We start from the raw sequence: 27154 nt of genomic DNA, 5'->3' as shown, positions 1-27154 counted from the left end.
GAAATTTTGATTTTTTTTCAAATCCTCAAAAATGATGAAAAACAGCGTGTTATAGTATGCCGTACGGTAGGGGCTATAGCCCATGTTTAAAAATGATGAAAAACGAGGTTTTAAAAAAAATCAAAATTTCAAAAAAACGATGGGCTATAACCCATGTTTTTTGATTATTATTTTTTTTTTCAAATCCTCAAAAATGATGAAAAACGGCGTGTTATAGTCTGCCGTACGGTAGGGGCTATAGCCCATGTTTAAAAATGATGAAAAACGAGGTTTAAATTCTTTTCAAAATTTCAAAAAAACGATGGGCTATAACCCATGTTTTTGAAATTCTGATTTTTTTTCAAATCCTCAAAAATGATGAAAAACGGCGTGTTATAGTATGCCGTACGGTAGGGGCTATAGCCCATGTTCAAAAATTATGAAAAACGAGGTTCATTTCTTTTTTCCAAAATTTCAAAATCCTCAAAAATGATGAAAAACGAGGATTTTTAAATCCTGTAATATAACTGTAGGGAGTACAAACACAGTAAGGAACCTGGGGGTTATCTATGAAAAGGCAACACAATGAGCAGAAAATAAACCATGGAAATACAACAAATTGAGCAGAGCACCGCAGGGACTTGAACCCCGTTCTGGAAAACCAGGAAGTACCACACCAGTGCCTTGGTTTTTGTTTTGTTGTAATTTACAGGTCCAACTTGAATAAAGCTAAAAACTCTAATAAAACTAAAAACTCTAATAAAACTAATAAAACTAAAAACAAACGGAAAGTCGAGAAAACGGAAAGTCGAGAAAACGGAAAATCGAGAAAATGGAAAATCGAGAAAACGGAAAATCGAGAAAACGGAAAGTCGAGAAATCGAGAAACGGAAAATCGAGAAAACGGAAAATCGGGAAAACGGAAAACGGAAAATAGAGAAAACGGAAAATCGAGAAACGGAAAATCGAGAAATCGAGAAAACAAACGGAAAATCGAAAATCGAGAAAACGGAAAATCGAGAAACGGAAAATCGAGAAATCTAGAAAACAAACGGAAAATCGAGAAAACGGAAAAACGAGAAAACGGAAAAACGAGAAAACGGAAAACGGAAAATCGAGAAAACGGAAAATCGAGAAAAAGGAAAACGGAAAATCGAGAAAACGGAAAATCGAGAAAACGGAAAACGGAAAATCGAGAAAACGGAAAATCGAGAAAACGGAAAATTGAGAAATCGTAGGCTAGTAGGCTAGGTTCATCTTACGGTGGACATGTTTGCCTGAAAAGGAATCTTTGAAATGTTTCATAGTTTTAGAAATATAGTGCTTTCAAATTTGAGACATTTAACATGGGGCTCAATGGCAGCTCTATAGGCACGTCAAAAGTCACTTTCACCTAGAAACTCCATTCACACTTTTTATTATTCAGCTTACAGCTTACTTCTCGATTTTCCGTTTTCTCGATTTTCGATTTTCTGTTTTCTCGATTTTCCGTTTTCCCGATTTTCCGTTTTCTCGATTTTCCGTTTTTCCGTTTTCTCGATTTTTAGTTTTCCGTTTTCTCGATTTTCAGTTTTCTCGATTTTCCGTTTTCCGTTTTTCCGTTTTCTCGATTTTCCGTTTTCCGTTTTTCCGTTTTCTCGATTTTCGAAATCGAGAAAACGGAAATCGAGAAAACGGAAAGTCGAGAAATCGAGAAAACAAACGGAAAATCGAGAAACGGAAAATCGAAAATCGAGAAAACGGAAAACGGAAAACGGAAAATCGAGAAAACGGAAAAACGAGAAAACGGAAAACGGAAAATCGAGAAAACGGAAAATCGAGAAAACGGAAAAACGAGAAAACGGAAAACGGAAAATCGAGAAAACGGAAAATCGAGAAAACGGAAAAACGAGAAAACGGAAAAACGAGAAAACGGAAAAACGAGAAAACGGAAAATCGAGAAAACGGAAAACGGAAAATCGAGAAAACGGAAAATCGAGAAAACGGAAAATCGAGAAAACGGAAAATTGAGAAATCGTAGGCTAGTAGGCTAGGTTCATCTTACGGTGGACATGTTTGCCTGAAAAGGAATCTTTGAAATGTTTCATAGCTTTAGAAATATAGTGCTTTCAAATTTGAGACATTTAACATGGGGCTCAATGGCAGCTCTATAGGCACGTCAAAAGTCACTTTCACCTAGAAACTCCATTCACACTTTTTATTATTCAGCTTACTGTGGAGACACATGCTGGAACTTTTTTATTTTGAAATGTTTTGTAGTTCATGAGTTATTTAACTTAAACGCCCAATGCATTCTCTATGGCAATAGCACAAACTTTGGCATGCTACTAGTCCTACATACTTACACCTAGCAATCCCATTCTAGCCTACTTAGGTTCATCTTACGATGGACATGATTGCCTGAAATGGAATCTTTGAAATGTTTTATAGTTTTAGAAATAGAGTGCTTTCAAATTTGAGAAATTCAGAATGGGGATCAATGGCCGATTTTGGCAAGTAAATATTTGAGTGGGGTGTGAACCCACAACCTCCAGATCATGCAGCCAGTGTGCTAAGTCACTGATCTACTTGGTACCTGCCACAATGCAGTCAGGGCTGTACCCATAGAGTAACAACATTGATACAAAAATGTAATACAAAAAATAAAATAACAGAAGATTTGTCTATTGTTTCTTTTGCTGTTGTTTATCTCTGGACGTTCGAATGTTTATGAACCACAATGGAAACAAGTCTCTGGCTCTTCTGTCGTTATCTATTCGGCCTTTTGAGAACAGCATGCACAGTGACTCACTGGGTACAGATCCTGCCTGGGAATCAGGAGGCTGCTGGTTCAAGTCCTGGCTCTGACATAGTGTCCCGAAAATATGACATACTAACTACAGTATGCCGTCTGAAACCATGGACTATAGTATGTCGTTTTTTCATGATTTTCATATTTTTTTCAAATCCTCCAAAATCACGAAAAACGACATGCTATAGTATGCCGTCCGAAACCAAATGGGGGCTCAATGGCAGATATTGGCACGTCAAAAAATCACTTTCACCTAGAAACTCATTCACACTTTTTATAATTCAGATTTTACTTTGAAATGTTTTGTAGTTTGAGTTATTTTACTTAAACGCCCAATGCATTCTCAATGGCAATAGCACAAACTTTGGCATGCTAGTACTAGTACAGTATATGGTGCTGACCAGTGGCAGTAAGACGCCCTGAGGGCGTCTGAAACAACAGAGCTTCTTAATACGGCACAGTTGAGAAGCAGGTGTTAAACTATTCATCTGGTGTCAGTGAGGTCAGATGCCAGAGTTGCTGGCCGGCTCCATATATATATACAGATCTAGTATGTCAAACCATGTATGGCTATCCAGGGTTTGATGGTCAGTGTCGTGATCTTCACACAGTATATGGAGATCCATGTGTTGTACCAACTTGATTCATTTGCAAGTGTGACTCGCGTCGCGGCAACCAGTATGATTAGTGCAGATCTGCTGGTTATCACAGCAGTCTGCTGTCAACGAGGTTGATGTGTGCACACGTCTCACTGGTATGTATGTGTGTGTGTGTGTGTGTGTGTGTGTGTGTGTGTGCGTGCGTCCAGATTACTCTCCAGTACATCTAACCCAGCTGCTAGAGAAGGCCGAAGTGATTTCCGGACGGCTGCTGCGTTTCTCCGTCTTCTACAGGAACCAGAACAAGGAGTACTTTGACCATGCCAGGTGGGCAGCCCACACACTTCATTTATAGCACCACAGCCAGAGAGGATTTAAGTTGTACTCTTATCCTTGTTTGAAACAATTTATGTATTTTCCGGTTGTGAATTGTTCATCAACTAATGACTCACTCAATCAATAAAAACAATCAATTGGGTAACTCATATTTGAAATTAATGTTTGATTTGATTGTTATATTTTGTTATGTTTACATTATCCGCCTCCATGCCTTCCACTTTGCCTTATGTTAGAACAAGCTAAAAACTGTAAAAAGTTCCAATGTTGCCCATTTCTCATACTGAAAACTTGATCTAGCCTATTATTGTATGGTAGCTAGGCACACTATTAGGCCTACTGTAGTATACTGCAAAGTTATAGGGCTGGGCAATATTCAGTATATTAATATTATAAGAGACTAGATATAAAAGTTTATATATAAAATTGATGTTTAATGACGTTTTAAAGGCTGCTGTTACAACCTTATATGGAGTCTAGAGGCTAAGGAGTAACACATAACTAAAAAGTAACAAACCAGAGTAAGCAAAAAAAGTGAACATTTATTAACAATCTTGAGGTTATGGTTACAGAAGTTGATAGAAAATGTCAATAGGGAAAGCATATATCATCGGGGAGGCCAAGGCCAAAACAACAAACAGAACTCCACCCTACCTGAAAACGGCACTCCAAACAAATGACAATCTATAAGCTCCCTAAGTAAACATAAAAAAGGAAAAAACAATGGATTAAATTAAAAGGCAGCACACCCCTACCAAGCTTCCCTTGTCTTTACTTTAAACAGTTACCTTATCAAGCACAGCCTACAGACTTGGAACACAGGATTGAAATGCTAGCTACAAACAAAGGGTTCAGGCACATGGAGGTGACGGATGGCTGATGAGATGAGGCCCAGGTGTGCCTCCAAACAAGCCACTCCTCCAATCTCCACTTGACTCCACCCTCCAAACACCATGAAGGCAGGCACAGAAATCACAAAAATCACTCAGGAGGGTTAACAAAGATTACATTATTTGTGGCCTTGTGATTTGAGGCCATATAGGGCCGTAACAGTTGCATTACAGTAAAATAATGTAATCTTCTGGACTTTAGCAGTTTAGCAGTTTTAAAATTGACCCAGAATGTAATTACATAGGATTTATTCATGATTATTTAACAAAATAATCAAAAAGTATTATCTAAATAAGTAAATATGTCCAGTCCTACAAAGTTGCAATGCTGAAGCTCAATTGAAATATCACAAAGTGTGTTATTAGACAGTTTGCATGAATCACTGCTTAGCACAGTTGGCTTGTTCATGATGGGATCATGGTGTGCTGCAGGTCCTTGACATTAGCAAACAACTCCAGTACTGTATGCATGTTTAATGGTTGAGTAGCATCTCATTCAGAGACAGCTGCCATAGTCAAGATGTGCTCTATACTAGTGATATGCTGTTGATTGAAGCCATGTTTATGCTCCGTAGTACGACGGTGTTGCTTGCTGAAACGAACAGATTTACAAGGAAAGCTACAGTACAAATATGCAGCACCTTATTGGCTTGGTGGTCTGTGTTGTGTCATGTGGACGGTCTACAGAACAATGCACAAAATCATGTCCATTGCAAGTTTAGGATTAGCTCCATAAATCCCAAACACATGGCACCTGCTGTTCTGTTGCCAACAGTAATCTGCTAGCAGGCCCAAAGTATTACTATACTATACATTCCACCACTCACAGGATGTCATGTATCCCGGACACAGTTAACTTTTAATTGATAGTGTTCCAGTAAGAACAGCGTGAAATTGAAATGCAGAGTGTGGAGTTTGATTAATTTTGTTCTTCTTCTTTTCCCCCCTTATTATCATTATTATTAATTATTACGTTACTGTAACAAACAAGGTCCCTGGGTCTTTTTTAGCTTTGGACCAAAACCTGGTGTAATTTCTCCAGACAATATCACACAATTCAAATACTGTATACTTAGAAAAAAAGCTCTTTAAGTCAGTGATGATTTCAGTTCAGATGTTCGAGAACAAGTGTCAGCGAGAGACATACAGTACAGTACAGTACAGTACAGTACAGTACAGTACAGTAGGAGAGGAGGGCATACTACACGGTATGTTAGGAGTCGCCGCTTATTTTTAGTGGTTTGCTTGAGTCATGTAGTGCATTTCCTTTTCTTGGTCCCTGCTGTACTACTCCGGTGGCATTACCCTCTCTCCCATCAGCATCCTGTCATGCTCTCTGGCTGCTTACTCCACCATGGAGCTTTCTTTTGTTAGAGGTGTATGAAGTCAGGCACACTTTGAGTTCTGACTTTCACTGCAGCTGCTTCAGGGCCTCGGGGCATAAAGAAGTACTTTGTAATGTATCTAAACATTGCAAGTCCAAGTGACAATACAGTGAATCTGAATCTGATCTATAGAAGAACATACCTCTGTCAAACAGCACACCCTTGTGGACAACACATTAACTGAAGGTCACATAGCCTCCACTACTGTGACCACTGACCATGGGTGGGAGCGCAGCAGAGTTAATTCCATAAGTCAGAACAATTAGAACTATAATGACTGCCTTTAAAGTGATCGCCTCCAGAGCACGCATATTGTTATCTATTCATTTGCAGCAGGGAGCTTTGTGAACACTGTTTTGTCTGTCTGAGAGTTTATTATAATAACAAAGGAATGTCGCGGTACGATTAATTACTGCTAGTTTACCTTGATGAAGCAGCCTAGACAAAGAGCGAAATCAAAGCAGAAAAGTAGATGCAGCTTAGGTGTAATTACTGTTTACAGGAGGCTAATGCCCCACGATAATGAATGTGTCTGACTCTCCACCCACCCCAGGGAGGTGCAGGGAAGTCGGATGCTGCCATCGGTGAAAGACAACAGCGGCAGCCATGGCTCGCCCATCAGTGGAAAACTAAAGGGCATCTTCTTCAGCTGCAACACAGAGTTCAACACGGGCAAGACGCCGCAGGACTCGCCGTATGGACGCCACCGCTTCGAGGTGCGCGCCGAGGTGCTCTTCAACCCCGACACGAACCTGTACTTCGGGGACTTCTATTGCATGTACACGGCATACCACTACGTCATCCTGGTGCTGGCGCCGCGCGGCTCGCCCGGGGACGACTTCTGCAAGCAGCGGCTGCCGCTGCTCGACATCGCCGACAACCGCTTCCTCACCTGCGAGCGGGACGAGACGGAGGGCGGCGACGGAGGCCTGGTGTTCCGCCACGCGCAGGACGTGAACCTGGAGGTGATCTTCACGGAGCCCTTGGACCTGGCTCTGGGCACGGTGGCGGAGATCAGCGGCCACCAGCTGATGAGCCTCTCCACCGTCAACGCCAAGAAGGACCCCAGCTGCAAGATCTGCAACATCAGCGTGGGACGCTGAGCGAGGTGTGGGAGCAGGAGGAGGAAGACGGGAGGACCTCTTTCTTGGATACACACACAGTTATAGTTACACTCACACAGGCTCAGACGGGAGCGGAACAACACCAAGTATCAGATTTGGCCGATTGCGCTCAAGGCAGTAAGACATCTGGACCATCAATCACCCCCCGACGAAAACTGTGGAGGAAAAACAAGAGGAAGGCGGACAAAACACATACACACAAACTCCATCCCATTTAGCAAGATTAACATAAAGAAACGTACCACGCGCCATCCGTCAAGAGACAATACACTGGGACCCGCAACATTTGTTGGTCAATCCATCCCTCCCCCCAAATGTCCATCGAGTCATGTCAACTCTGGCTATTTGACTGAACCCTTTAACTATACTAACCACATAAATGACCCCGTCTCTCCCTCCTTGCATGTGTTTGCTGTTTTAATTGAATTACCTGTTTCTTTTTCTTTCTTTTTTTGTATCTACTTTTTTTATTAGTCATCACTCAGTCTCAACGACCGTTGGCCTGTTTGGACTGATATTCTACCGCTGTCCATGTGGACAGACACTTGTGTTCTTTATAATTTGCTTGTCTGCCTTTCTGGGGAAAAAAATGTTCTGTTTGAAATTTTAGGGGCAGACCAAGATAGGTTTCTTTTTATCTCCTACTTGTGGCAGGGACTGCCTGGTACTACAATTTCCTAGGGCTGCAGCATCAAGTTCTTTCAGTCTTCTTTTACACCAAAGGTATAGAACGAACGAACACACACACACACACACAAAACCGTAGAGTCGTACAACTACTGTAGTAATGCAACAGCTTCTGAAAGTGTGTTCACCAATAGTGGAAACTATACACTAACCATTAGTAACCTTAAGCATGATGCAGTTCTGTGCAGCATGAATTTGAAAACTGTCAGTACCTCCACAATAGCTACCTGTCTTTAACACTTTTTTTTTGTATTCTTTTTTTGTTTTGACTTATTCTAGCTGATTGAAAGATTAAACAAAGTAGAACCATAAACTGTGTTTAGCAGAGTAAGTGTGAAAAAATATTTATTTTGTATCGATATATAATATATATATATATATATAAATATATGAACCAGAAGTGCACAATGTCAAACACTGAACATTGTCAAGAATGGCATTTAGGGGGAAAATGAATTGTACTCACAAAAACTATTTATGTACAAAGGACTGAGGGATTGGACTGCAGGAGACACTACTATGCCAACATTTGCAGTACAATGCCCCCCCCCCCCCCCCCCCCCCAAGTTAAAACATGTAACTTCAACTGTCACAATTCATATCAAGTATGAAATTCCTATTGCATATCATAGCACAATGTAAAACCTAAAAGCTAGTTGACATGCACAACCATTCTATGCGATTGTCTGACTGATTGTGTAACATTTAAGATGCTCTTGCCAAGATCGCACTTTACAAGAAAAGAAAATGCAGTGTTTCCACATGAACTCTGTACCATATTGTACAAAAGCAGTATTTTGGCAAGGGAAAAATGTGAAAGCAACAAAGTGCCATAAAATACACAAGCTTAGAAATTGCTAACATGTAACTAACAACATTTGGTTATTGGTATATTTTGTCATGTCGTGAGATGGACTAGTGTAGTGTGGACTACATGTGGTTTATAATAGCTTGTTATAAACATGTCATGTACAACAAGGGGTGTGTTTTAGGGACTATAATCTGCTGTTGAGAGCAGCAGCTCTTCTGGCATGTGTTGCCTGTGTTGCCATCGCTCCAGACACCAGAGAGAGTCAATGTCAATTAAAGTGCATCAACATAAGCATGGCATGAAACACAAGCTTCTGACAGGCCTGACGGTTTTGGTTTCTGGAAAGCATAAACGCCGTTTTCAAAATAAAAGTCCCACTGAGAGGGACTCTCAACCCGTCTTGGTTGAGTCCTGTTTACTGAGCAGGGCGTCCAGTAGACGGAGCTGTGCTTTGAGGTTCTTGTACTGGCAGTACTCCTCTGCCATTGGTCCACGGTCCTCCTTTTGACAAGGCCTTGAAGAAGAGGAAGTAAAAAAATAAATAAAGTGAGGCCAGAAGATAGAAGCTTTTTTTTTAATTTACTATAATTTCCAGACAAACTGCAGCAGATCCCATAACTGGTCAATAGCCCCTGTGTTGCCTTACTCAGATAGCTTTGTACAGTGTGTATTGTAATAAATACAAAAAACAAACAAACATTGTATTTTACTTTGGAGAACTGCTAACGTGTACAGTATGAAAATATATGTACAGTTCAGAGCAGCTATCTCCATATCTCTGTCTCTCTCTCCTGAGTACTTCTCTCTGTGTTGTGTTCTCGTTAAGTGAGTGTGCATCACGCTGTTGTCCCATTAACAATGGGACCTTTTGTTTTATCGTGGATGTTCTTTCCTTTCCATTTTACACAAAGGCATTGTTGAACTATGACAAACCAAATGTTCTGAATTTATTAAAAGACTAAATAAAATGCCAAAAAAACATAGAAGCGTTTGGGAGTGTCTGTGTCTTGTGTGTACAGGCCAGGGCTGGCCGGGTTAAATGAAACTCTGGAATGCTTACCGGCCAGTAAGAGTGTAGAAATGCTCCTCAAACTCTCTGAGCACCTGGTGCAGCCGGCGCTTTTCCAGCCTGGTCGTCCTGAGGTGATCCAGTAATTCAGACCTACGGTACGACAGAGTAAGAGGAATATTCAAAGACACACATGCTTCATCTTTGGTGCATAGCCAAAAATGCTAATAGAAAGAATCAAACTCCAAATATTTATTCACACCAGCAACCTTGCTCCTGCTGTGAATAAAGATTTGGAGCGTTTTTAAATGAGTTGAGTTGTCGTGCCTCCTGGTTTTTCCACAGTAAGAGCCGAGGCATTACTGCTGACCTTTTCAAAAGCACACCATAGTTAGTTTGGTTTTTGAGGAAGGATTCATTTCAGTCTGGTATGAAAATCAACTTGCAGAGACTTGAAACCTGTTGTCAAAGATATCGTGCTCGTGCTCGAATGCATTCTAAGGTGTGGATTGTTTTGAAAATATACAGAAATAGCCCCTGGAGAAAAGATTGATTTAGGAAGACCATGATGTTGACATGATACTGACCATGATGTTGACATGATACTGACCATGATGTTGACATGATACTGACCATGATGTTGACAAGATACTGACCATGATGTTGACATGATACTGACCATGATGTTGACATGATACTGACCATGATGTTGACATGATACTGACCATGATGTTGACAAGATACTGACCATGATGTTGACATGATACTGACCATGATGTTGACATGATAATGACATGACACGGACATGATACTGACCATGATGTTGACATGATACTGATCATGATGTTGACATGATACTGACCATGATGCTGACATGATACTGATCATGATGTTGACATGATACTGACATGATACTGACCATGATACTGACCATGATGCTGACATGATACTGATCATGATGTTGACATGATACTGACCATGATGCTGACATGACACGGACATGATACTGACCATGATGCTGACCATGACTGCCCATGATACTGACATGACAGTGATAACACTGACCATCACTGAACATGACTGACATGATACTGACATGATAACTGACCACGAAACTGATGTTGTACGACATATTAAGAGTAAAATGAATCAGGCTTAACACGGTAGTCAAGTTATTGGAATGCATGCCACACCTGGAGGCTGCATGTAGTGTTGCCACAGCCACAACATGAGGCTGGAGACCTTTGACCTCCTCCAGTGGGGACACCAGTGGTGTGTTCGACACCTCATGGAAAGGCAGATGAAGAGATTCGTCAGACGACAAACACTTGGTAGGCACGGATGTGTGTGGCTGGTGTCTGGGGCTCCGCTGTCTCACACAGTCTTCATCCGAGCCCTCCTCTTCCTCCTGAAACAGACGCACGCCATATTAACCCATTAAAACCGAGAAATCATCTGTCGTTTTAGTTAAAGGAGCATTCAGTGATTTGGGTGATTTGGAAAAAAACTTGGTCCGCCCCGGTAACAAGATGTGCACATGCACACACTACAGTGGGGGAACACGCAACAGGCCAACAGCACGCACACCAAGGCCCGCCCCTGCTCGATCATGATTGGCGGAAGCCCCCTCTCTATCCTGATTGGATGAAGACTGGGCCACCTATAGCCAGGCAAAAATGAAACCTATGTTTTTTTCACCCCAGGGGTGAACTGGGGCCAGGGAGGCACTCTTTATATGGTCAGCACAATCTATAGTAGGGAGGATTATCACAACAAAACAAAAAAAGAAGTGATATTTGAAGTGAAATCACTGAATATACCTTTAATATAGCGTCACAATCATTTTAACCACTTTAACCATATTTTATACTTTGTGTTAACATTTTTGAGCGGTGCCTAACCGCTCCAATGACTAGCTACAGAATGAGAATACAAGTGTGCATATATCAAGATTTTATCTTGGCGTTCGGCTCTGCTATATTTGTCCCTGCTCAGCATAATTAAACAACCATCATTAATCATAAAGAGCTGGGAGATAGATATATACATAACACCCCCCCCCCCTCCCCCCATGGGGAACAGGAATACCAGAGCCCACCAGTGGCGTTGGTTGGCAGGGGGTGCATAACAACACCAGGAACTCATATGCAGAGGAAGGAACATAGGAAGAATCCAGTCTTAGGTGAGCTTAAATACCCCGCCCAATTGGTCAGCCGATGTGGGTCTTTATTGCAGAACACTGAATGGGCCCCTCGAGTATATCTGACTGAACTAACTCCGCAAGCTACGTATCATATATCCAATGTCAAACCCATCTACAAAAATAGAGTGATATGAAATTCTTCATTGATACCCGGGTATTGAGTTGCTCTTCTCAATATCAAATTTGGCTTCATTGCAAATGTCTGTAATGGGGACAACTGGACTGAAAATAGAAGAAAATAGGTGTGCTACGACGCCTCAATTTCCCCACAGGGCTCAATAAAGGTCTATCTTACCTTATTATAAGAGAGAGAACTCTCTCACACAGGAAGATTTAGTCTATCCCATACTTTTGAAATGAGTGTATCACAATTCGCAACGCAAACTGCTAGACCAATCAGCATCATATGTCTTACTCACTATCGTGGTGATGACTGGCGTAGTTGTGGAAGCTAGCAGCAACAGCTGTTTGAGAAGACGGTAACGATCATACAGAGGCTTCATAAGTGTCCGCTCCTGTCTGGTGCTCTGTACACCCATGCATGCGCGCACACACACACACACACACACACACACACACACACACACACACACACACACACACACACACACACACACACACACACACACACACACACACACACACACACACACACACACACACACACACACACACGCACACACACACACACACACACACACACACACACACACACACACACACACACACAAAGAAACCACTTAGTTAAGACTAGTAGAGAATGGACAAAACAATCCTGCTCAACACATGAAGCCAAGTAAGCTATGACAGACAGATACACAGACAGACAGGTCTGTCAGGTAAAGACAATGACCCAGGTCTTACCGGTCGGCCATGCACACTCTCAAAGTAGAGCAAACACTTCTGCAGGCTGGTCTTCTCCAGAGCCATCTGTGAGTGGGACATCTCCTGGAGATGAGAGCACACAGAGCTTCACTGAGAGAAAGGCAGCCACGTTATGATTTCGAAGACATTTTGTTGTATCTGGTCTCGGGTCTCGATGATTTGACTACCTTGATGTTATCTGGCAGGCCGAGCTCTTGCCGTCTGTCTCGCAGCCTGTTGCTCAGCATGAGGACTGTATCCTCCAGGCTGGGCCTGCTGTTCATGCTCATGTGCTGTGGCTCTGTGGCGCTCAGTGGAGCCCCCTGGTGGTCTCCACAGGGGTTGAAGGAGCCCCTGTGCTCCCTCAGTGCGCTTTCTGTAGACCGTCTTATCTTCATGTCTGCAGGGGAAGAGAGACACGCGGAACTGGGAATCACGCTTCTGGTGTAAGAACATCATGATATATCCTCACGTGATACTAAGGAGGTTCTTTGGGGCAAATTCATACATAAAAAGACTACTTAATCACACAAGTCGAGCGACGCCTTTTTCAGTTTAAAATATGCGTATTATAATAATATATTTTTGTTGAGAGACATAAATGGTCAAGTTTTAAATAAGCCTTATAGAATCACACGAGTCAAGAGGTTTGTTTTCCTGGTCATATTTGAGCATATACAGAAATATTTGTGTTGTTCTTTTAAGAATATGCTTTACAGTAAACACTCATAATTGTTTTTGACCATGAATAAGTAAATATGCTGCTATTATTAACCACAGTGTTAACCCTGGCGTCCCTCCCTATTTTGGGGCATGCCATTATTGGCGCAAATTCTCAAAAAATGCTTAGACCTATATGCTGTAAGTGTACTAAAAATAGCTCAATCAGCTATTTCTGTTGTACAAAAGACGGCAATACTGGTTTGAGTGTCTGTGTGTGACTGTGTGTGTGACTGTGTGTGTGTGTGTGTGTGTGTGTGTGTGTGTGTGTGTGTGTGTGCGTGCGTGCGTGTCTGACTGACCTTTGAGATGCTTCCGGCTCTTGCTGAGCTCTTTCATGAGTCTGGCCACCTCTGGATGAGCCGTCTTATCATTATGTGCCGGCTAGTGATGACAAACAAACAACGTTTATTACCAGGTGTAGGTCATTACATCACTGCTACAAACCACCCTCTGCACCGAGTGCAGGCATTACACAATCTTGTCGACCACAATATTTCCTGCTGCATTAACCCATTTAGACCTGCAGTCTATGTTGTTTTACTATGTTGTTACTTTAAATCTGCTCTGAGGTAGGCCGGGGCGCAAACGCGTACTGTACGCGTTCCCAATAAATGAGAATGTATATCTGAGCCAGTCTTGCATCCTTTATTTTGGAGTGCTGCTGTTTCCACTTTGGCGGTATATGATTTAACCCATTCTGAACGGGCACCCATTTTGGTGTCAGCATCATGTTATGCTTTAGCTATTTAAAAATAGCAGATCTACAAGCTCATATCGCGCCACCGAGTGGCGCGATACGAGCTTGTAGGTCTGCTATTTTTTGAAAAATCGAAGAACGACTGACATTTTTAGAATCTGATCTCAGATCAGAATGGGTTAATCAGACCAGTGTGTGTCCGGCGGAAAACTCGTATGAATCTGATCTCAGGTCAGAATGGGTTAAGTTATATTTATAGCTGAGCACCCACTGCCTTGACCAGGGGGGTTCTCAACGTTTTTGGCTGGGGACCCCCGAAATGCTTTGGCCATGTCTCGCCAGAGACATACAGTAGACTAAAAAGAGGAAGCGCACCTGCTTTTCTTTCTTACATATATATAGCAACATTGTTATAATTTATTTATTGGAATCAAAAAAATATGTTTTCCCGGAAAAAATCTGTATTTCACTGTACTGCTAATAAAATGTGTGATGTCTGTGATGTCTCTGATAATCCACTAGAGGGAGTGTTTGTCTTTTGGGTGATCTCCATCAAGCATCAGCAGCACAGCAACAGTAATCAGAATCAGTGTGAGATGAATCAGCCAAATGGCCCTCACACAAATATGCATGCATATGAATTATCTGCAGACATAACAAGCGTTGTCTTTAGTTATCGCCAATCATGCTAAATGGAAGATTCCATGTAATTTAGATAAGATGTGGAAAAACTGGGATTATCACTAAATTATAGGGGAATGAATAATGTAAGTGAGTATCCAACATCTATCACGATGCATGGATCGGTACGATAACGTTTCCAGCCATGGTGAGACTACATGCGGTTATCAGGTGCTGTTCGACAGATTTGAGAGAACACAGTGTATGAGAGTGGTATCATCAGAAACGTCAATGGATCAAATTCAAGTCATGTACGCAGGTCAACTGTCAGCTGTTTTTGAAAATAGGGGCGCAACAACTCACGATGTATCACGAGATTGTAGATCAGCTATTTTTCGAATAGCCAAAACATAAGTGATTGAAATTAAATGACCCCCCTCAAGAACCCTACGGGAAAGGGGGGGGTCTACGGATCCCACTTGGAGAACCAGTGACACACCATGGGTGAGGGCTCTCTCACCCTGTAGTGCCTCTCCTGCTCGAAGCACTCCTCAAAGAGCCTGATCCTCTTCCTCACGCTGTGGATGTGTCTGTTGAGCACGGAGACGGACACTCTGGCTCCCTCCTGAGGCCCTGTAGGCACAGCACACCGAGCCCTGGGACCAGGAGGAACACAACAGCAGCGGTGTAGTGTTGATGTTGACAGCACATTTTAAATGTAGTTTTAGTCATACAAAACACAAATACAACAACTGTAGTTCGGTAGACTCGGTGCGATTGGGGGTTGAAGTTGCATCATTGTTGCATTTTTTTATTCGGTTGGTGTTCACACTGCGCTTTGTCAACCGCAGCAAGGAACGTTATCAATGGGTTAAATTCATAAACTAGAAAGTTAAATCTAGTGTTAAATTAAAAGTATACGTCGAGTAATAGTTGGGATATAAAGTGAGGGTAAGGTTGATGCAGGGTGTGTGTGCAATAGCAAGAACTTTACCAACGTGTTTTGAAAAGTATCGGCTAAGCCTACATACATAAATAAACCTGGTAGGTTAGCCTACTGTCTACACAAACAAATCTATCACTTTTATCTGACTCCAGATCAGCGGAGCCGTCAGTATTCCCGGTCCAGGTCTGTAAATCCTGTGCACTGTAGTGTTTAACCGATCGTGTGTCCATATCGATATATCTATCTCCTTAAGCTGCGAAATAGCCTAATGCCTTCTCCTTCCTCATCATGTGCCAAATACTGTACCAACTTCTTCATGCCACAATAGCATCTTCTTTGGTTCATCCCCTATATTATTTGATGCAATTGCATTCACACCTGCGGTGATTCGCCCTCTGGGGCGCTTGGAAGCGAAGTGAAACCCCCATTTTGTGAATTAAAATGTGTTTGTTTGATCCGCACCAGAATTCGAATAAGCCTTCACACCTGTCCAAGCGAAGCACACTTTCTGACAATATGCACTAGGATTTGTTGACGAAATTGTCAATAAATTATATTTAGCCTTAGTTTTAGTCATCATAGCTTAGTTTTTGAGTGGTGCAACCACTCCAAGGAACAGCAATGTCCGTGTTCACCTATGTGTCCGTGCGACGTTAATGAGCACGAGTATGAAGTACCAGTAGGGGCGCTGTTGTGCCAGAAACAGAGAGAGAGAGTGAGAGGGAGAGGGGGGGGGGGAGTTGCACCACTCAGTTCACACGGGTCACGGGGTGTGATTTTTATTTTATACTTTGGCTATTCGAAAATAGCAGATATACAAGCCAATTGCCTGTCATTGGGTCAAGAGTTGGGTCAATGCAGCAGAGCTTATGCTTCACTATGTTGGATTGAAGTGAAGTTGGAAAGAGTGCTGGCAGTTTGGCACTGGGTGCTGATCACACCTAGCCTGGTTAATAAACCAGACTAATATCGCACGGACCGCGGGATATTAGTCTGGGGAGGCTCAGCTTGGATTTCATTTCCAGGGGGCGGGTTGAAACATTTTCTCTTTGACGCAATTGGTCAGAGCTACTGTCAGTCAAAGGTCTCAAGCATTGAAAGTCACTGTACCAAAGCCGCCCCATTTCTCTGGTGTAGGAAATGGGCGTACAATTGAGCCTCTCCAGACCGTAATCCGCCGGCAGGCAATTTATTTTTGCCAACGGCTGATTCGGTCTGGTTTATTAACCAGGCTAGATCACACCCACCAGAAGATGAAGACACCATGTTATTCCTGGTCATTGAAATGTTTTAGTTAAACGGACCCCCTTTCCTTACCAAGACCAGCGGTGGCCAAAGCAGCCCCCTAAGATAAGGAAGAAACCCCGTCACCGTGACCAACCTAAGAAGTGAATCCGATAGCGGACCCACGGGGGGAATGTTGTCACGGAAACGGTTAGTTTAGTTTAGGCTCAAGAAGCAAGCAGAGAGACCAGAAGAGATTACCTCCAGTGTTCCAGATACTCAGAAGCGCCATATCTAAGACTCGGGACTAACTAAGTGTAACAGTGTCAGGGGAAGACCGACGAAGTGTGCCAGTTCAGTGAGGAGAAGATCAATATAAATATACATAATCATAATATACATAATCATAATAATACATAAGCACCATAAAAATGGGTACCCGCATCTATACCGCGATATGTTCAGAAAGTGTTTATTGTGTTTAAGGCTTATTCGAATTCTGGTGCGGATCAAACAAACACATTTTAATTCACAAAATGGGGGCTCCACCCCACCAGAGACGATATCGAGCAAATCGTGTCTACAGTGCCGACTATGTTAATCACTATGGTTGTGACAATGTTAAAGGTATATTCAGTGATTTCACTTAATTCAAATATCACTTATTCTTTTGTTTTGTTGTGATAATCCTCCCTACTATAGAGTGTGCTGGCCATATAAGGAGTTCCTCCCTGTCCCCAGTTAACCCCTGGGGGTCAAAAAACCTTAGGTTTCGTTTTTGACTCTCTATCCTGATTGGACGAAAGGCTGGGTCCCACAGCCAAAAACGAAACCTAAGGTTTTTTGAGTGAAATCACTGAATATACCTTTAAGGACTATGGTGCTGACTATGTTAATGACTATGGACCGGTTCTGACCAGGTGACTACTGTCATGTGGTCTTACATCCTGATGTGCGGTGAGCAGCAAGGCGGGGAGGGGGCGGCGTCAGGGTCCAGGTGGTACCGTTGGCTGTGGCTGAGGCTGGGGCAGCGGGGCGACAGGACGGGGCAGTCAGCCATGGAGATGTGCAGCAAGAGGGGGCTGTTGTAAGGGCCGGGGCTGGAGCCGGGACTGGAGCCGGAGTTAGGGCTGGAGCCGGAGTTAGGGCTGGGTCCAGTTACAGTGCCTGGTGGGCTATCCTGAGTCTTGGCTCCTGCATTCCCATCCAACTGAGACACAGCAGTCTGCCTCACTGGAGTGGACGCTGATGGATATAGATAAATGGAGAATGAACGAGAGAGAGATGGTTTTTTTTGTTTTTTGCTGCTTTCGCCTTCATATATATATATATATATATATTTCTTTATAGATGGACAGACATTAGGCTGACAGGAAATGGGGGAGAGAGATGGGGGAGTGACATGCAGTAAAGCCCGCCGGGATTGGGAGTCGAACCGGCGGCACACTGCCAGACTCGGACTACCGGCCAAGGTGCCTGGACCACTGAGCCACGGCCCAGGCAGAAAGAGAGATGGTTTATTATGCAATAAATCATTGCGATCATAACAATTATATCTTGGAGTTACTTATATTTAAAAGGTGTAACTGAATTTGATTGATCTCTTTGATCAATCAAATTCAGGAGGGAAGGAACATGGGAGAAGAAAAAAAGAGTGATGGATAAAGGTGAGAAAAACATATATAAAGGTAAGAGGAACATATATAAAATACATACTGTACAATGACAAATACATTAACAGAATTACTAAAAACTATTCTTGACAAGAAGTTGGTGGTTAAGTCAACATTGTTAGAGTGAATTGGATGGTTTGTGTTTGTGGTTAATGAAGAGGACTGCTGAAACTGTTCTTAAAGGGATAGTTCACCATTTTTTAACTTAAGTTGTATGAAATACTTGCCATGGTTGCAAATGTATTAATAGATTGCCCGAGTGCCCGAGTCCCGTAGTGGGAGTTTTGGTGAAATATTAAGTAGTTGCGGTCATTTTGTGGGGGGCACAGTGGGCCACGGATTCAAATTAAATAAGTTCACAAAACTAGCGTCATTTGTATTGTTGACCTATTTCTACCATAGTGCAACTTTCGTTCAATTTGGACGCCTCTATCACACGGAACTATGTGTTTTGTGTCCATATCACTACGTCCAAAAAATAGTTCCATGTGATAGAGGGGTCAAAGTTGAACGAAAGTTGCGCTAATATTTTAGAAATAGGTCAACAATACAAATGACGCTAGTTTTGTGGCTGCCATACATGAGTGTTGTAGGCTCAATATGTAAGTTTGTCACCTCCCCCTTCTCATTCAATAGATCCCGTGATCTTTTGTGGCCAGATGCAATTGTATAGTAAATACAAAAATAAATCACAAAAGAAATACATATCTAGCCCCATGTTCGAATGCCCCCGCCCCCTGTAAAAAATAACTAAAATCGCTAAAACGAAACTGAATAGAGATGAAGTACTTTGGAAGACAATACTAGCCTTTTGCAGAGCCATATCGTACAAATAAAAGAAGCAAGGAGGTAAGAAGCTTAATGGTCTTTCTCCTACCAGGGCCAGGCGGCGGTAAGTTGACTGTATCCTGGCCCTGCTGTGGAGGTGCAGGTGGAGAGTAGGTGAGCAGGGACGGGGACAGAGGCAGGCTCAGGTCTCCAGCGAGCAGAGGCTGCCTTTGGGCGGGTTGCTGTTCCACGTCCTGGAGGTCAGCTGGTGGCGGTGGAGAGTCCAGTTCAGCCTCCAGGGCCTGCAACTTGAGGGAGGGGCTCTGGAAACAGAAGCAAAACATGGCTTCAGGATCAGCCGTCACAACAAGAGGTCGGAGAGAGTTGTTGTGCTTCGCTGGGAGGGCTGTGGGGTCGTCGATGTCTCGCGTTTTGCTGATTAAATCCTGCAGGGAACTTTGGCAGTTCTTGGACTGCGAGGAGACACGGTGGGTGAGGTGAGCAATTGCGTCTTTTGGGGGAGATAGTGTCAAGAGGGGGTAGAAGTTCTCAGCAAAGTTTCCCCATTCGCAAAGAGATGCAAATACTTCAGCATACAAATCTGTCAATCAGTTACAGCAGACATCGCAAAAGGTCTTCATAACCGTAGGGTAGGGCCTACAGTAAATGCAAAGTTGACCCTACCCCCACAAATCAGTCTCAGAGGAGCAGCTCTACTTTCTGCTCTAGGTCCAGTTTAGGTCTCCTTGGGATCAGCGCCCAGTAAAGCGCACCAGTTGGTCAACCACCCAGTCAAGAATCCATTATTCCTTTTATCAGACTGACCCGGTCAGATTCCAATCGTGTCAGCAGTCCTGATTCCACAGCAGTTTCCATGCTGCTGTGCCCATTCCCATTCCCAGAGTGTGTCTGTGTCTGTGTGAGTGTGTCTATCTTGAGAGAATTCCAACATCCGTCACGGTTTCCCCTCTTGTTCAGAGAGGCATTCCCAGCGATGCGGCTCTGCATGAATTATTCATCACACGCAGAAGGCGGCGGTGGGAACGCCGCTCACGACAGCATGCGTAAGGGAGGGTGTGTTTGAGAGAGAGAGCATGGCCATTGGAGGGAGAGAGGGAGGGTGGGAGACAGACATGTGACGAGCTGAGCCGTTTCCATGGTAACGTCGTCTGTTAGAGCAGTGATTCTCAACCTATTGAATTTCATGGAATTCGTGGGACCCCAAAGAGATAAAAAAAATTCACTGTACAATGTGTTGGAACCAAATGGACCCGATGTTGAGCATGTTAGAGAGGTAAGTGGCAGGCAGGAAGGAAGCCTTTGTGCGTGTCTGTCTGTCTGTCTGCGACGCAGGGTCATCTAGAAATGACGTAGGTAATGTTTTGCTGCAGACACAAGGCTCTGTGTATGAAAATGAAAATAATTGTTGAATTACGTTGGAAAAAATGTAAGAATTGTGGTGGTAGTTTGGATCTAGTCAAGTGCATCGACATCATCCTCATCTCCATGATCACCATCAAGTGGCTGCAGCTGACACTTGCAACCACCGGCCGTTCCTTCATTCACAAATAAAGCACAGCTCTTGTGCGTCTTGTGCGAGGAAGGAGGAGGGGTGCGAAGGAGGGAGGCTGCTGCCATTGAAAGAATATGCTCCGGCACGCACGCACTCACACTCACACTCGTGCCTCCACAACTGTAGTGTCTATCTGCGGAACAGCAATCTCCTCCTCTTCTCCCCTGTGAAATGAAGTCCATCTGTGATTGTGATTTTTTGTTTTTTCCAGGTTGGCCTGATAACGTCTAGGTCTTTGTGTGTCAGGCCTTAATGTCCCCACTCAGTATCAGAATCATTAGCGGAATATAACCATATACAGCACAGCAGTATCTAATTGAACTTGATTTGCAACATACTGTACAGATGAGATGAGCAGCTGACCTGGATTGATGATGGTTGTCGAAACTTGTTTTACACTCAATATCACATGAGCGTTAAACACTCTTTCCAATTAAACACTGTTCTTTGTCTGTCCTATCAGCCCATCTTGTGACTCACTTCTGGCTTCCTGCCCGGTAGAAGCAGGGATCATAATGGGCATTCGATTTTAAAAGCGTTCCAGCCTGAAACTGTTGAATCTCAGAGCTACTTTGATAACATAGATAGACTGAAGACAGAGAAAGTCAAGTTACCTTAGAGAATGTCGTTTTGACACTCTGCTTCCACGTATGATTCAGCAGGCTGAAAGACAAATGGCACATTAATGATTAGTCAACCTCACTTTACTGACTTAATTAGAAAATATGCAACTAATCCAATCGAATACAATAATTCAAGGCATGCAAAATTAAAGACTTGTTTATTTTTCATGATGCCGTGGGAAGCCAGAAACCCTGTGTCCTCTTTGGCACCATCACAAACATTATCCCATTAATATTTTTCAGTGACTACTTTTCAAGGGTTAGTGATACTCACAGGCACTACACCAGAGGGAGCCCTACTGATTTCCTTTCCTTTTTCACAACAATATGGGAAAAACATCATTCCTATACTCAGCAGCAGTTCAGTGGAATGGCTTGCCTTCCAGCCTCAAGGTGATCAGTTCCCTTAGAAACTTTAAATCCACATTAAAAAGATGTCCTAATTTTTATTTTAGTATACTGACTTTTATAGTGTAGAATAGATAAATAGCACAAATGAAAAAAAAAGAAAATAAATCCAGTTTTATTGGTCAGTTTTTACGAATTTGTCCTGTTTTTTGTTTTATGTTTGTTTTTTGCCTCCTTTGCCACCTGGTTGAAATCATCCTCTGTGTGGAAGCCATGCTGGCTCTGTAGCTGGCACGCTGCACGTGAGGTCCCCTGGCTAGCAAGTGAGTTATTTGAACTGGAATGAAAGCCGTGGCTGTAGGCAGATCCGCTAACCTAGTTCTAACTAATAACTGAGAATTGCTACTATACATAGTTTGCAGAGATTTGTACTGTTACAGTATGTGTTCATATGATATATGTAATATTAAGTTATTATGTTATGTTTTGCGGACCCCAGGAAGAGTACATACTGTAGCTGCTACCTTACCTTACTGTACTTCTGTTATGGACACCTGCACTCAGATCTCAAAAAGGAGAACATGCTTGGACTAAAGGTGCTTGGCTGACATTAGGGAAGTAACAATACACCAAAGAAAAGCAGAAAGATGACCTTAAATTCCCAACATCTTCTTACACATGAAGCTCCTACTGTATGTGTTTGATTTACTCTAACCCAAATGGACCCTTATGGGATTAAGTACCTGTATTTGGTACCATGCTGTATACTCTCTCAGAGTAGACACTGTGCACACTCTTAAGTGTTAAATTAACATTCAGGCCACCTCTCTATGTGATGGCACTGGCTCTGGACTCGGTTCTGCCGCTCCTCCTCTGCTGTGCTGCTGGGGTCAGAGGTCGATGTGTGCTGCACCCTGGATGCTGTACCCTGGAAAAATTCAAAACATTGGAGTAAGTAAGTACAATTCGCCAGTCTCTCCAGATTTCAGAAAACATGTTTATTAGGAAACGCCAGAGTTTTGAGACATGTGATCTGTGCAGAATACACTTCCGCACGTATATAGTATTGTAGTTAGTATTAGTATTGTTAACTATACTCATGTAGTACAGTACAGTAGTTTCAACTTGCAACAGTAAGGACATCTCTCTGCTGATTGCATGTGACACCATGTGACGCAGAACATTTGACGCTGAATAGTTGCCACGCATCTGTGAAACAGAGACAGAGGCAGAGGAAGAGACACAGAAATAACGAGTCAAGGATGAGAGGAGAGAAGACAGGGATGCTTACCACAACGTCACAGTCATGGCTGATGGATGTGTCAGGAGGCTCTCTCTCCTTTGTCACTGAGACCAACGTCAGCGTCGCTGCCCTGCTTCACAGAAAGAAACACTCGTTTATACTGAAGGCACACCATAAACTATGTAGACAACTGTAGACAAGCGCGCACGTGTGCACACAGGTTAACAGATGTTTACTGTTGTTTGATCTGCGGTCTCAGTACTCTTCCCTACTGCATTTAATAACCACTATGGCAATAAGAGTATAACAAACAAGTATAACGTATACAGTATGAAAAATGCACATATGTTTTACTTATTCAAATGTGTCGGCAATACCGTTGCACATGACATTCACCCTCATCAATCATACTGAGCTGAAGTGAAGTGTATGTGAAGTGACAGGGAGGCTCACAGTCCAGTGGTGCAGTCCATCTCCATGTGAACCTCCTGGTTGTCCTGGAGTGGTCCGTTCACCGCTGCTCCTGGATCAGTGGGCTGTGTCCCCTCACCACCACCCCTCTCCTCCAGATGGTCTAGCACCGCTGCTCCTGGATCAGTGGGCTGTGTCCCCTCACCACCACCCCTCTCCTCCAGATGGTCTAGCACTGCTGCTCCTGGATCAGTGGGCTGTGTCCCCTCACCACCACCCCTCTCCTCTAGCTGGTCTAGCACCTGGCCCTGAGCGCTGGTGCTGACATCGCAGATGCCGTCACAGTCCACCTTCAGACTTGCTGGGAGGAAGGGGGAGGGAGAGAGACAGAGAAGCAGAGAGGAGAGAGGAGAGAGGAGAGAGGAGAGAGGAGAGAGAGAGAGAGAGAGAGACTTATTTAAAATTCACGATGGCGGATATGTTGGCCTGGCTCAAGTCAATGGCCCGGTTTCCCAAAGGACACATGGTGTAAGAGGTATGGCGTAGCATAGCTCTCAGGCCGCACACAGAAGCCTGTGAACATAGACATTCCGTGCATAGATGTGCCACGCAATGGTAGGCCTCAGGCCTGGTATGGTAGGCCTCAGGTCTACCATTATATATATCATCAGTGGCAGGGTGAACTGCAACAGTCAACCAGGGTTCTATACTAGATCCTCTAGTATTTCCCTACAACACCAAATCTCTTTTGGCGAAAATAGCTACAAGTTAGCATGTACATCTGTTATTATTGCCAAATGTTCCGCCCCCAGAATACGGATGCTAGGACTCAACTGCTCAGGTGGTTAACAGCTCAAGAAGGTACATTTCTGGTGTGGATCTTAGGCTCCCAAACGGTTTCCCCACCAGAATTGTTTCACTTACGCCTGAAGGAAGGCCGCTCCGCTGTTGGTGTCGTGTGTGCTGAAACAGAACAGGCAGGAAAGCATCCCTTTGCCACAAACACTTGAAACTACACCAATCCTGTCGTTCAAACTAGACACAGTACATGTGATACGTGAGGCGGGCAGAGGCAACCTGCATCGAGCGCTGTCACTGCAACGCCATGGCCAAGTGGAGAGACACCCAGAGGAAGAGCTTGCACTCTACACACTACAATAAACACACACACACACACACACACACACACACCGCTTAGCATGTACACTTTGTACAGCATCAGTTGGTCATGTTGAGGGTCAGCCAATGGCAGCTCAGTAATGCAGGTGGATGTAGGTCATTGAAGAGAAGAGAGCTCTCCTCCCTCTTTCACACACACGCGCGCACGCGTGCATATTTGTATGTGTGTGTGCATGCACGCGTACTGTACTGTATCTGGCTTCCATTATAATTTATAATGTTGCCACCAGTAACATTAACCTCCTGAATAATGCCAATGAGCGTTGCGCCTGTCACAGACATGCACAGAGCAGGTTCTGTCAGGGTACTAAGTGCAGTTGTTGGTGGCCGTCCATTGGGTCACCTCAATTCCACGTCCACTCCTCCAATCTCCACAATAAATAGGTTAGACAACTTCACAGAGAACCTCTACCACACACACACACACACACACACACACACACACACACACAACCGTAACACGCACATGCCACAGACAGCAACAGTATTAATCAAAGAATGCAAGTGAATGCAGAGTCACATGTCCTCAGAAGCAACAAATATAGAAGCACACTGCTCTAGATGCATCCCCAGCACTTGGCAACCTGCAATGGCAATGGCAAAAACAGCCTTTATTCATCTTTGTCCTTCGCTTTGTTTTTTCCCACGCACTAGCTTCACATGTTTTAAGCGGGAAAAGTTCCCACAGAGCAGATGGCCGCTAATTTGCAGTCTGTCGAGTGTCTAGGGGTCCAATTTGCCATTGTTCCACTTTACAGTTCTTTCCAGCATTGGCAGTTGAGATTATTTTTAACAACTACTTTTGTATAGATAGAAAGAGAGAGAGAGAGAGAGAGAGAGAGAGAGAGAGAGAGAGAGGCAGCAAAGGGAGATAATATTCCTGTGTTGACTGCAGAGGGTCAGCAATGCATCAATTCATTGCCTCCTGTTGGTGGGTGCTAATATGCTCAGTAGCAACGTCACCTCTCCCTGAATTGAAGTACTGATGACTGACTGACGGCATGTAGCTTATTTAAAAAATAAGTTTGGAATTACCACTGAAACATTCACACAGTATATTACATTTATGAGTCACTCTTTATAACTTTATAAAGGAAGCAGGATATAAACATCCTCATTCCTATAACAAGTTTCTATAACAAGTTTAAGAAAACGCCATAGACAATAAAGAGAAAGTTCGTTTTGAGGACTAACACCAACATGCTGAGACATGTACGAATAATTATGCTCTCTGGACGACTCCTGCTGTCCTGACAGAGGGCCCTTCAGGCCTTGGCCTTAATTCCCCAGAAATGACATCTCATGATCCTGCATGACTGCCCTGTCATGAAGTGACCACCACAGCACCAAGCAAGAGGCTAGTCAGTGTGTATTCAGGACGCAGCAAATTACTGTAAGCACATGAACCCATTTAGATTTTTCCAAAATAGCAGACCTACAAGCTCATAGCGCGGCACTTGGTGCCACGCTATGAGTTTGTAGATCTGCTATGTTTTAATAGCTAAAGTACAACATAATCCTTAAAACACCAAAAGAGGTTCCGGTCCTGAATGGGTTAACACGGTTTATGTGCATAAATACGCTGTTGTTAACTCTTTTCCACCTGACATACCTATTTTTGGGCATGTATAAGTGACGAATTTCCTAAATCTTTTTCCCCCAAAAAAGAAGAAAAGGGTGAACATCTACAAAGACATGCAGTGCATTGTGATCTTGTATCAAACCAGTTTATCTAAAACCCTGTCACTGAAAAATCTGAATGTTATAAAATGGCACAGAGCTACAGTAAGCTACTGTAGTAGTACTAGTTTACTAGCTTTCTGGTTAGCAATGCTCCTAGAGTAGATAAGCTTACAGTCTATGGCTGAGGTACCACATCAAAAATAATCTGTTTCGATTGAGTGTTTCTCATAGACAACTTCAACTGGAAAAGCATCATACTGTATGTACTATGTAATCAACTGAAAAGTGCTGAGCGACAGTATAAATTAGCCTTTGCTGAAAGTTCGGTTAGTTGCTAAAAGTGAGGTGAGGGTCATACCTGTTGTCGGGAGAGTGCGAGACACTGGTGAACGAGCCAGAGGCACCGCTTCCTCCCTCCAATTGGTCAACACTGCTCTGCTCTGACCGACAGCCTTGTGAAGATATCTGGGAAGGACAACATGCACACACAGTCACACACGCACACACACGCGCACACACACACACACACACACACACACATGCACACACGCACGCACGCACACGCACACACACACACACACACACACACACACACACACACACACACACACACACACACACACACACACACACACACACACACACACACACACACACACACACACACACACACACACACACACACACACACACACACCTATTGATACCTTTTTTGATGGATCAAATAATTTAGAAACGTGTTCTTATATCAACAAATCAATTAC

General features: G+C 43.3%; 2 protein-coding genes across 5 annotated transcripts in view; one reads left to right on the top strand and one right to left on the bottom strand.

The window, feature by feature from the left end:
• The window catches only part of LOC310866034 (phytanoyl-CoA hydroxylase-interacting protein-like), a 71166-nt gene extending 63575 nt beyond the window's left edge, over nucleotides 1-7591 (top strand). For all 4 annotated transcript variants that reach the window (XM_083775323.1, XM_083775324.1, XM_083775321.1 and 1 more), the window contains 2 exons: nucleotides 3579-3696; nucleotides 6534-7591. In XM_083775323.1, the coding sequence (XP_083631449.1) occupies nucleotides 3579-3696; nucleotides 6534-7083 (668 nt within the window). In that variant the 3' untranslated portion in view covers nucleotides 7084-7591. The remainder of the gene's footprint in view (nucleotides 1-3578; nucleotides 3697-6533) is intronic.
• A 117-nt stretch (nucleotides 7592-7708) lies between these two features.
• The window catches only part of LOC310866035 (protein FAM13A-like), a 28069-nt gene continuing 8623 nt past the window's right edge, over nucleotides 7709-27154 (bottom strand). The window contains exons 6-20 of the mRNA XM_083775325.1: nucleotides 26749-26855; nucleotides 23571-23885; nucleotides 23166-23247; nucleotides 22699-22802; nucleotides 21518-21566; nucleotides 19440-19653; nucleotides 17834-18134; nucleotides 15240-15375; nucleotides 13701-13782; nucleotides 12867-13078; nucleotides 12679-12762; nucleotides 12234-12341; nucleotides 10805-11019; nucleotides 9663-9764; nucleotides 7709-9116 (exon numbers count right to left, since the gene is read on the bottom strand). Of these exons, the coding sequence (XP_083631451.1) occupies nucleotides 8993-9116; nucleotides 9663-9764; nucleotides 10805-11019; nucleotides 12234-12341; nucleotides 12679-12762; nucleotides 12867-13078; nucleotides 13701-13782; nucleotides 15240-15375; nucleotides 17834-18134; nucleotides 19440-19653; nucleotides 21518-21566; nucleotides 22699-22802; nucleotides 23166-23247; nucleotides 23571-23885; nucleotides 26749-26855 (2235 nt within the window). The 3' untranslated portion in view covers nucleotides 7709-8992. The remainder of the gene's footprint in view (nucleotides 9117-9662; nucleotides 9765-10804; nucleotides 11020-12233; nucleotides 12342-12678; nucleotides 12763-12866; nucleotides 13079-13700; nucleotides 13783-15239; nucleotides 15376-17833; nucleotides 18135-19439; nucleotides 19654-21517; nucleotides 21567-22698; nucleotides 22803-23165; nucleotides 23248-23570; nucleotides 23886-26748; nucleotides 26856-27154) is intronic.

This window comes from Protomyctophum parallelum (assembly GCF_964188405.1).
Source record: "Protomyctophum parallelum genome assembly, chromosome: 10".
Classification (NCBI taxonomy): Eukaryota; Metazoa; Chordata; class Actinopteri; order Myctophiformes; family Myctophidae; genus Protomyctophum; species Protomyctophum parallelum.
The sequence above is the reverse complement of the archived record's forward strand: the minus strand, read 5'-3'. Positions and strand labels throughout refer to the sequence as shown.